Below are 12,119 nucleotides of genomic sequence, written 5' to 3' on the forward strand. Positions count from 1 at the left end.
TTTTTTTTTTTTTTTTTTTGGTGGTGGTGCTGGGGATTGAACCTGGGACCTTGTACATGTGAGGCAAGCACTCTACCAACTGAGCTATATCCCCAGCACCACGTGTTCTAGAAATGGTTGAACTGGTTTATGGCTTAGAGCTGTGAAAAAACTGCATTCATTCACCCATCAGCAAATATTTTCAAGCATCTACCATGTTCCATTTCCAAACATTGTTACATGACAGTGAACTAAACAGGAAAAATCTCTGCCTTAGTGTGTTCTAGAGGAGGAAGGCAGATAAACATTAAAGATAAGAAAATTACATAGGATGTTATGAGGCAAATATATGCTATGGAAAACATAATAAATTAAGATGTAGGGGATGAGGAAATAGCATTTTTTTGCAATTTTTAATATTGTAGTCAGAACAGGCATAATTGAAAAGGTAATATCTGAGGAAAGACTTAAAGGAGGTGACCGAGTAAAACATGAGAACTGTGGGAGGATCCAGGATTAGCACATACAAAGGTCCTGAGGTGATCTCTAGGGAAAGCAGGGTACAGCAACTGGAGTAAGGAGAAAGGTAAGTCAGTGAAAGGTGGTGAGAGTCAGCAAGGTTACAAGAATGGATGCCAGATTGTCCAGGCTCCTAAAGACAATCCTAACTGAGGACCTCAGCTTTTAACTCTGAAAAGCTGAACCAAGGGAAGGTTTGAACAGAGGCATAGCAAGATTTACCTTTTGTTTTAGAAGGATCACTATGGATACTGTGTTGAGACTGGATTGTAAGGGGTGATGATAAAAACAGGCCGATTTTTGTGGCCAGAAAGCTTTTGCATTAGTCCAAGGGAAAAATGATGGTAATTTGGACTGGGGCAGTAGCGGCAGTGAGAAGAGAGGTGACTGGCTTCTGAACATATTTCAAAGGTAGAGCCAATGGGAATCCCTTATGTGGAAAGTGGTACATGACTCACAGGTTTGGGGCTGAGCAACTATAAGGGTGGAGTAGGTTTTAAGGTGAGGCTGTGTCTTAGTCTGTTTGGGCCACTCTAACAAATTATTATAGACTGAGCAGCTTACAAACAACAGAAATTTACTTATCACAGTTCTGGAAGCTGAGAAGTTTAAGATCAAGGTGCCAGTAGATCTGGTGTCTAGGAAGGACCTGTTTCTTCATAGATGGCCATCTTCTCTCTTAATCCCCACTTGACGGAAGAGATGAGAGAATCTCTGGAGTCTCTTATAAAGGCACTAATACCATTCATGGGAGCATTGCCCTCATGACCTCTGTGTTTCCTCCTCTGGATATCACCTGGGGAGTTAGTATTTCAACAGATGAATTGGGGGAAGACAAACATTTAGAATATTGTCCATGAATTAGTTAGCTAAATGTTGATGTGCTAATCATATTTGTGATATAACATTCATATGTTAATTACCCCCTGCCAATTAAACTGAATTATAAATTATTCAGTTAAAAATTATTTTATGGCAAGTCACAGTGGTGCATGCCTGTAATCCCAGCTGCCCAGGATGCTGAGATAGGAGGATTGCAAGTTCAAGACCAGCCCAAACAACTTAGTGAGGCTTCAGCAGCTTAATGAGAACCTGTTTCAAATTAAAAAAGGACTGGGGATGTAGCTCAGTGATAAAATGCCCCTGGGTCACCCCCCCCCCCATAATATCATTTTATGGTCTAATTCTTTTAGCATATTTATTCTTCTAGAATATACATTCTCCAGAATATAAAACCCATTCTCAGTACGGCAGTGAAGTTGTCCATTTTTCCAGGTACACTACAAAAGAAGAAAATGTGATTTGTGTCCTTTTTAACAATACCCGCTTTGCATTTCTCTCAAGGCTACTACATGTACATCGAGGCCTCCCATATGGTGTATGGACAAAAAGCACATCTCCAGTCCAAGCCTCTGCGAGGCATCCCTGGAAAACACTGCTTGACCTTCTTCTACCACATGTATGGAGCAGGGACTGGCCTGCTGAGTGTTTACTTGAAGAAAGAAGAAGACAGTGAAGAGTCGCTTTTATGGAGAAGAAGAGGTGAACAGAGCATTTCCTGGCTCCGAGCACTGATTGAGTACAGCTGTATGCAGCAACACCAGGTAAGCCAAAAGAGATAAGATTCAAGCAGGGAAAACATGCATGTAAGCTTCTGATGTTTCTCCTTTTTCTCATTATCAAAGAGAATATTTTGTCCTTTCTCAAGGTCATAGATAAAGGGAAGATTCGTTTAAGAGTAAACGTAATTAGCCTCTATGTTGATTAAATCTATGAAGTGAATGAGAAATTAGACAGGGAGAGAAAGCTTAGCATAAAGTGATTTTTTCTGCAATTCAATCATGAAAGTGTATCTATTTTTATCTTAGTACATTATGAATGTCAAGTATATTTTCATGTGTCCTATAAACCTCCAAAATGAAATCTCCTTTCCTTCTAAATATGGTGTTGCCTAATTAGTTGTTGCAGCTGCATCTTTTATTCATCTACCCACATGCATGTAAGGGTTTTGTTTTAAGCTTCTATTTAAGAGTACGTATGGTCCAGAATAAGTGTTTTTAAGCCTCTGATCCTATCAGTGGATTGATATGAAAGAAACTGAGCCTTGATTTCAAGCCCTGGGTCTCCCTCTAGGTCCTCTCGTGTGCTAAAGAAGACTTCTGTTCTAGGTGATCTTGATCATAAAGGAGTCTGGGCAGCAATGGGAAAAAGCCTTTTAAATTCTAATAGATGGGGCTGGGCAGCCAGTCTCTGCTAGAGAGCAGCAACTGCCTTTTGACAGCCCCCAATTTTACCTGACTACCATGAGAACCCCAGAAAACATTGAGGAAATAACTTCCAGATACCTAATTGTTCTTAAAATTGCTGTGTAGAATTCTCAAGTGTAACTTCCAACTAAGCCCCCAGCTTCTTCTCCCTCCTTGCTTCTGACTAATAAACCTCCTGGACCAGCACTCTAGCTTAGCCATTAGCCTGCTCAAATTCCAAATCTTCCTGGGAAGAGGAATCCAAAATAAGGGTTTAATTTTGTTACCACCTTATAGCAAAAAATAATTTTTTACAGATCTAAAGGAATTTCAGAAGCTCAGGTGGCCAGGTTGTAATGCCATCCAGTGTGCTGCATTGTTAAAGAACAAATGACAGAAGGAAGATGGGCCATTATTCAAGAAAGGCCCAATTAGCTCAGCATGGATAAACTGTCTAGAAACTTGGTAAAGAATAACAGTTCTATGAATAATATTGATGGTGATATAATGTCTATTACAGAAGGAAATAGGTTGCTCAGGAACTTAATTGACCATCCTTCAGAGATGATGGATCAATTTTGTTAGGCTACTAGCATTCATACTTCTATCCTTACCACATGTTTTTTGAAGTGTGATCCGGGTATCAGCAGCATCAGCAATAACTAAAATGCAAGTTCACCTGAAATACGAATTTCCATATTGTGGGGCCGGGCTCCAAATTCCTTAATAGGACACCCATAGCACAAGAGTTAATAACAAGAATCAACAAATGGGACTTACTCAAACTAAAAAGTTTTTTCTCAGCAAAAGAAACAATAAGAGAGGTAAATAGGGAGCCTACACCCTGGGAACAAATCTTTACTCCTCACACTTCAGATAGAGCCCTAATATCCAGAGTATACAAAGAACTCAAAAAATTAGACAATAAGAGAACAAACAACCCAATCAACAAATGGGCCAAGGACCTGAACAGACACTTCTCAGAGGAGGACATACAATCAATCAACAAGTACATGAAAAAATGCTCACCATCTCTAGCAGTCAGAGAAATGCAAATCAAAACCACCCTAAGATACCATCTCACTCCAGTAAGATTGGCAGCCATTATGAAGTCAAACAACAACAAGTGCTGGCGAGGATGTGGGGAAAAGGGTACACTTGTACATTGCTGGTGGGACTGCAAATTGGTGCAGCCAATTTGGAAAGCAGTATGGAGATTTCTTGGAAAGCTGGGAATGGAGCCACCATTTGACCCAGCTATTCCCCTTCTCGGTCTATTCCCTAAAGACCTAAAAAGAGCATGCTACAGGGACACTGCTACATCGATGTTCATAGCAGCACAATTCACAATAGCAAGACTGTGGAACCAACCTAGATGCCCTTCAATAGACGAATGGATAAAAAAAATGTGGCATTTATACACAATGGAGTATTACTCTGCACTAAAAAAATGACAAAATCATGGAATTTGCAGGGAAATGGATGGCATTAGAGCAGATTATGCTAAGTGAAGCTAGCCAATCCCTAAAAAACAAATGCCAAATGTCTTCTTTGATATAAGGAGAGTAACTAAGAACAGAGTAGGGACAAAGAGCATGAGAAGAAGATTAACATTAAACTGGGATGAGAGGTGGGAGGGAAAGGGAGAGAGAAGGGAAATTGCATGAAATGGAAGGAGACCCTCATTGTTATACAAAATTACATATAAGAGGAAGTGAGGGGAAAGGGGAAAAAAACAAGGGAGAGAAATGAAGTACAGTAGATGGGGTAGAGAGAGACGATGGGAGGGGAGGGGAGGGGAGGGGGGATAGTAGAGGATAGGAAAGGCAGCAGAATACAACAGACACTAGTATGGCAGTATGTAAAAACGTGGATGTGTAACCAATGTGATTCTGCAATCTGTATATGGGGTAAAAATGGGAGTTCATAACCCACTTGAATCAAATGTATGAAATATGATATGTCAAGAGCTTTGTAATGTTTTGAACAACTAATAAAAAAAAATTAAAAAAAGGAAGGAAGGAAGGCAAATTTAAGTTGAAATACCAAGAATAGAAGGATCTGTTATTACCCATATCTTTATAAAAGCAAAAACCTGGCCCTAAAAAAAAAAAAAAGAAAAAAAAGAAATGCAAATTTCCAGGCTCCACCTCAGAAGTACTGAATCAAAAACTTGGGAATTTCTGGGACTCCAAAAATCTGTTTTAATAAGATGTCCACATGATTCTGATGCATGCAAAAGATAGAGAATCTCTATGCTGAATTAAATGAATCTGGATCTTTAGGGATGGTACCCAAGCTCTGACTGAAACTCCTCCTCCTCCTTCTTTTTTCATTCCAATGCTGCATTGCAAAATGCTCCAAGCCCTCATGCATGCTAGGCAAGTGCTCTACACTGAACTATACCTGCCAGTCCAGCATTGATATTTTCAAAACTCCCAAGTTATATTGATATACAAGTACTGTAAGATTTAAGTTCTGGAAAATAGGAAATTTTCCCACATCTAACTCTGGAGGTCAGGCACAGGGCCTTGCACATAAACCTGCTGGTAGCTTGTCCCTTTAAATGTGTATGTGTGTGTGTGTGTGTGTGTGTGTGCGCGTGCACAGGGGTGGGGGGCAGACAAACAGAGAGATGGGGTGGCATCTTGGGGTATTCGAGTTCAAAGGGTATCAAATGACCCTAGAGATTTTCAGCTCACAGTCTGGAAGCAAGACTCCAGACTGACCCACTTGGCTTAGAATGGAACAGATTTGAATCTTCTCTGGACTTAGTGATTCCCTCAGGAATCCCAGACGACTGCAGGGAAACTGGGCTGAACTAGGTGCTCCAAAGCATCCTAGGGTCTAATGAAATGCAAATACACATGTGCACATAGAGTAGCCATCTTCTGTATGTTGGGCACTTGCAATGCTGTTATACATACATTCCTTCCATTGATCCTATAGCTCCATTTTGCAGATGGGGAAGAGTAAATGTTGGTAGGTGGCCAGGCAAGAGCTTGAACCCAGATCTGCCTAGTTCTATAAGGCACTGTTCTGTACTTCCTGCCTTCACAGAATTTCCAAAATATCATCATTGCCTTAAGGTCACAAGCTCTGAGTGATCTTGGAGAAATTTTTATCCTTTATGAGATCATTCATACATTTTCAAAATGAGAAAATAATTCCCGCCTTGCTGACATTACCACAGATGGAATTGGAGTCAAGTGAGATTATTTGTGTGAAGGGGCTTTGTAAACATGATCATATCATATTATAAAAGGTAATATTCCTATTTCTCAAACTATATTCCCTCTCAAATTTCCCTAGTTTCTAATTCATATTATCATAATAGAATTGGTATTCTTAATAGCTATATTAGGCATCCAGACTGAGTTCCAGTAGTTTGGGGGTAAAATATCTCATTTTTAATAAATATTTTTTGGCCACTTGTTGTTCTGTGCTAAAGATTCTACAATAAATAGAACATATAAATTTCTTGTCTTTTTGGAGTTTATATTCTAGTGGGATACAGGTAAAAAAAAATGTAAGCCCAAAATATATAATGTAGCACCAGGTGACAGTAAGTCAAGTTGAACTCCTGGAAATAGAGTAGAATGACGGTTCCATGAGGCATGGTAGGCAGGGGGACGGAAAAGAATGAGAAGTCCTTAGTCAAAGGTTACAAAATTTCCAGTAGATAGGAGGAATAATTTTAGTGATCTGTTTGCACAGTAGGGTGGCTATATAATCAATAGTAACATATTGCATATCTCAAAATAAGAGAGTAAATTTCAAAGGTCTCACTGCAAAAAAAAAAAAGTATACAGCAAATATGTTAATCTTCTTGATTTGATCATTCCAAAATGTATGCATATATTAAAATATATTGTTCCCTGAGAAGGCATGCAATGATGATCTGTCCATGAATAATAATATGAAGGGCTGGGATATAGCAATGGTAGAGCACTTACTAGCATGCATGAGGCTCTGAGTTCAATCCCCACCACTGCACAATAAAATAAAATAATATTAATTTAAAGCAGAGGAGGAGAAGGAGACCAAACCAATCAGGTAACAAAGTCAAAGGGCTTTAAAATAATCATGGAAGTCCTTGGAGGGTATGGCAAAGAGTTTGAAATTATTTCAAGAGCAATAGGTAGCTGTAAGATGCCTTTATGGTAATAGGATCTGAATTATATTTTTGAAACAATCACTCCAGCTACTGTGTGAAAAGTATACTTGGTAGCGGGGGTGAGATGTCATCAGAAGCTTCCAGGACAACATAAGTATAGAATGTGGAGTTTTAGACAGAGAAGAGTCAAGATGACTTTAAAGTTTTGGGCCTGAGCAATTGCTACAGTGAATGTCTATGCTATTTATGGAGATAAGGAAAGCTAGGGAGAGTACATCTGGAGGAGTAAGAACAGTTGTGTGGATGAGAGAAGTTGATAGGTTTTGTTTATATTGGACATGTTAAGTTTCTTATGTCTGTTAGAAATCCAAGTGGATGTGTCAAGTAAACAGTAGATACGAGACTGGAGTTCAAGGAAGAAAATGGAGCTAAAGGAAGTAAATGTGCACATCATGAGTGAAGCCAGACAGGTGTAGTTTTTAAGAGTCCTATTGCATTGCTGCCACTTGAGACTGTTCCCTTTGGGGTAAATATATGGGTGGCCTCCCAAAAACGGGCCAGTCTTCAGATTATCATTGTAGAGGAAATACATCAAATGACAAATTTTTCATCACGCTCCTTCCTAAGGGATTTATTAAGGAGCTAAGCAAAACCTGACTCACTATTGATCAAAAACACAAACTCATTTCATCTCCTTTGGATTCCCTGATTATTATTTCCCTCTGCTTTCGGGTGTTTTCCTCTGTTGTTTCTTAAATTTTGTTGTCATTGAAACAAAGTGTTGGACAAATTCTCAGCTCACTGAAGTATTTACATCAGTCTTATTGTTAATTATACTGCCTAACATTTACTAGGAATTCCTTTGTGCCAGGTACTCAGTTGAGAGCCTAGTCTCCAAATAATTTTTTTCATAATTCCTATCATCTTGGTAATTTTCCCCCGTTCCCCTACACCAAAAGAAATACCTAATGGTTCAATTTATTAATTACCTAAGTCCAAATAACTTCATATGTATTTATGTTCTGATAACTTATTTGTTAAAAAAATACTTAAATTAAAAGAAAAAATATTTTATCTAATTCTTAAATTACCTCAATTATTTATTAATAGCATATATATACCTGTCAGGCGTTGCACAACTTCTCAAACTTTGAAAGCAGATTATTATGCCACCTTCATTTAATGTTCTACACTGATTTTTACATAATGCTTCCTTTAATTATAGCATCTTCCAAAACCATAAAGATGTTATCTATAAAGATAAGATATTATCAAAGGGAATATAGATCAATCTAATGTTGAATCTTTGAATGACCATGAACTAGTAGTTCATACAGTGTCTGCTACTTGTTGAATATTGCTGTGTTTCCCATTAAATTTCAAAATATCCCAGAGCACTCCTGTGAATGTACTTGAGTGTGTCTGCCCCACAATTTGAGAACCAAGGAAATATGTTATTTAATACTATATTCATTGTGTTTATTCTATAAATAAATATTTGTTCATTAGCTGCTACCAGGTAGATTTTGTTAGTTCTAAAGCACAAAGATATGTTAAGTGAATCTCATCATCAGTGTAGGGAAAAAAAGAGAGAGAGATACTCCTACATATCTATAAATATAACAGTGAAATCAGTGGTGTAAAATTGTCATCACTGAAGTGTTAAGAAAATTCAAAGGAGAGGGTCATATGAAATCAAGATTTTGGCAAAATCACATATTATTCAGAATATAATTTCATCAAAATTTGTCTGTTGCATTTTTCACTGCAGACTCAGAGGTCAAAAAACAGATTTTGTTGTTCAGAAAACCAAAATGTTTATTAATTTCATTTATATGTCCTCCCATCTAAATGTGTTAGGACATTTCTCCACCTTGTCTTGCCATTTATACGGATTCTTGTTTAGGGTTGTGTTTCAACGACTGTTCTCTAGAGAAACAGAACCAAACAGAGAAACAGATGGGAAGGGATTTATCATTTAGGAATTGGCTCGTGCAATTACAGAAGTTGAAAATCCCCAGTGATACATCATCTGCAAGTTAGAGGACCAGGAAACCATAGCTTAATCCAAATCTGAAGCCTGAAAACTAAAGGAGCCAGTAGTATAACTCTTAGACTGAGGCAGAAGGCCTGAAAACCTGGGAGGCTGCTAGTGTAAGCCTCGGAGTCCAAAAGCCTGAAAGCCTGGGCTTCTGATGTCCAAAGGCAGCAGAAAATGGGTGTCCCAGATCCAGAAGAAAGAATGAATCTATTTTTTGTTCTATCTGAGCCTTCAATAGATTGGATGTTGCTGACCCACACTGGGTAAGGGTATATTCTTCTTACTTAGTTCACTGATTCAAATGCCAATCTCTTTTAGAAACAGTCTGACAGACATACCCAGAAATAATGCTTTACCAACTATCTGGGTATCTTTACCCCAGTCAAGTTGACATTCAAAATTAACCAGCACAGCTTATGTCCTTAGAATTCTTATTGATCATTGGTTTGCTTTGTCTGTCACTAAAGCTATTTTAAGTCATTAATTTCAAAAACATGTTAATTATTCAATTTATATTCTTATTTAAAGAGGTTTAATGAAATTAGTTTAAGGGCATTCTTTTTTAATTTAATTTAAATCATTAACTAGTCCAATGAGAAGTCATTTGTTCATAAAATGAGTAGAGCAAATATGTCTTATGAACAATTTTCATTACCCACAAATCTTCTTGAAGTAATGAGTGGTTTATTAACCATTGTTGGGGGCAACCTTAGATCTGGTAATCTATTTTTCCTAGAACAAGAAAATTTAATCAGTTATTTTCTGCTCAGACTCTAAAGTCATGACATTGTTCCCTCTTCTCCTTGATCTGTGTCTTTGATAGTTGGTATTTTACATGATAAATGAACCATTCTATTTTGGTAAATTTAATTATTATGCTTTTCTGTTTATAAGTGTGTATATACAGTCATATTAAGTCTTTTTGTAAAGTACCAGTATCAAAGGAAGATTTATGGAGAGCCTAAGGAAATTTAAGCTTCAGGGCCTCTCACTTTCATAGGCCATGTGGGTGCTGGGAGGTTCTAGAAATAGAGTGTTCTAAATGGGAAGAGGGACCCAAGTAAGCACTGGGAAGCATTTTTTGGTAAGCATTTCTGGGGAAGAAAGGGATCAGAGCCAAGTGTGATGGCACATGCCTGTAATCCCAGGGACTCAGAGGCTAAAGCAGAAGAATGGCAAGTTCAAGGCCAACCTGGGCAAATTAGTGAGACCCTATTTCAAATTTAAAAGGCAGCATGGGAGTAGGGGGCCCCTGGGGATGTAGCTCAGTGGTAGAGCCCCCATGGGTTCAATCCCCAATGCCAAAAGAAGGGGGGTGGTGAGCATGGGATCTGAATCTCCAAGGGTCCAGTAATTTATTGAAAATGTCTTTAAATTCCAAATAAACTAAAGTACCTAAATTTGAATTTGTAATTTTGTACCATTTTCCTTATAGAGGGCCCTAAGAACTACCTATGCCTTTAGACCCACAAAACTTGAACTTTCCCTGACCAACATAGTTATATCAGGATTACTCTATTTCTAAATTCAAATTCAATTATTTTTCAGATAATTTTTGAAGCCATTCGGGGAACATCAATAAGAAGTGATATTGCTATTGATGATGTTAAATTTCAGGCAGGACCCTGTACAGGTAATAATATGTTCCCAGTTATAGAAGCTTGATTGAAAAAAGACTTTGCAATATACTCTTAAATGATAAAACTACAATTTAATGTTGTTTTTCTATAATAAGCAGAAAAAAACATTTTTGTCTATATGTCTTTCCTGACAGAAGTGGAAGATACAACTCAACAATCATCAGGATATTCTGAGGATTTAAATGCAATTGAGTATTAAAATGTGATCTGATTTGGATTAATTAGACAAAAGTTGTACCTCTCTTCAATCAAAATGAAAATGAAACAAATGAATACTGGACGGTCTTAATCATTTTATAAGTTATAAGATGACTTCAGAGCAATCCTTTTCATTACTTTTGCAAAAAAATACTGACTCAGGGCTTTTTATTTTTTTCCTTGCATTTGACAACTGTTACTAGGAGTACAGGCTATTGGTTTTGAATAGATCATTCATCTTAATTTTGGTACCAGTTAAAAATACAAATGTGCTTATAGTCATTTTAAAGTATTCAAATAAAGGGCACAATCAAAATGAGTGTGCTCACTTAAATCTGCATTCAGTGAATGTATTGAGAGAATAGGTTTTGTGGGGTTTTATTTGAATTTCAAGTAGATCATCAACATTTTTAAAGTAAATAATGTGTGGTATCAGTAATATCTGCAGAATTAATGCAGTTTTCCATGGAAACAAGTTAGACAGGAAAAATGAAGTCTTATTTTCTATGTTTTATTCATAGAAATGGAGCATTAATTTTTAATATTTTTCACCATATGTGATAACAAAGGATCTTTCTTGAAATCCCAGGGTAAGTCAGTATTAATTAATGCTGTATAAGTTGCTACCTTCTTTTTTCTCCCTTTAAACTACCTTTGAAAGTCACTATGAGCACATGGATAGAAATTGCACTTTTTTTTTTTTAATAAAGCAAGCTTGAAATTTTTTATGTACACACATCCAATAATTTTTATAAATTTGTTCAACAATTTGACTGATTTTTGTAACAAACGTTTTGGTAAGATTTTGAGTAATATGAATTCAATCAGATATACTAAACTACTGCTTTTTATTTACCTGATTGGAAAATTGTATATATATATATATATATATGTTTGTGTATTGATACAGCTGTTGTGAAATTATAAATTACCTAATAAAAGATCATTTGAAAAATCTTTGATTAGTAATTGACTCATTTCTGCCGCTGGCCGGCTGCAGCAAACTAGCGGGGGGGGGGGGGACGAACAACTTGTGTACATTGATACAGCAGGAGTAGGAGCCATTTATTGCAGGACAGGAGCAGTATTTATACATTCCACACAGCTTATCTAATTAACATAAACTAGATACATCAGTCAACCAATCAGGAATCTCCACACTTAATGGCTTGCTGGTGTTACTTCACAAACCGCCCCCTCTGGCATTTTGCCAGGCACCATCCAGACTTGTTTACGAACTCTAACATTCCCCTGGCAAAATGCCAGGTGTTATTTTGACTTGTTTACAGACTATAACATTTCCCCCTTTTGTTTAATTTAAATAACGACCATAGTGGTTTTTACAGAAACACCATAAATAACCTGCTACAAACAGAAAG

The 12,119-nt window shown here is 37.2% G+C and overlaps 1 protein-coding gene across 1 annotated transcript in view; it reads left to right on the forward strand.

Moving 5' to 3' along the window:
• Window positions 1-11,697, forward strand: part of Mamdc2 (MAM domain containing 2) — a 153,875-nt gene extending 142,178 nt beyond the window's left edge. Inside the window, exons 12-14 of the mRNA XM_015492912.2 lie at window positions 1,843-2,102; window positions 10,451-10,535; window positions 10,677-11,697. Of these exons, the coding sequence (XP_015348398.1) occupies window positions 1,843-2,102; window positions 10,451-10,535; window positions 10,677-10,741 (410 nt within the window). The 3' untranslated portion in view covers window positions 10,742-11,697. The remainder of the gene's footprint in view (window positions 1-1,842; window positions 2,103-10,450; window positions 10,536-10,676) is intronic.
• Window positions 11,698-12,119: the final 422 nt, after the last annotated feature.

Source organism: Marmota marmota, unplaced genomic scaffold, assembly GCF_001458135.2.
Source record: "Marmota marmota marmota unplaced genomic scaffold, marMar, whole genome shotgun sequence".
Classification (NCBI taxonomy): domain Eukaryota; kingdom Metazoa; phylum Chordata; class Mammalia; order Rodentia; family Sciuridae; genus Marmota; species Marmota marmota.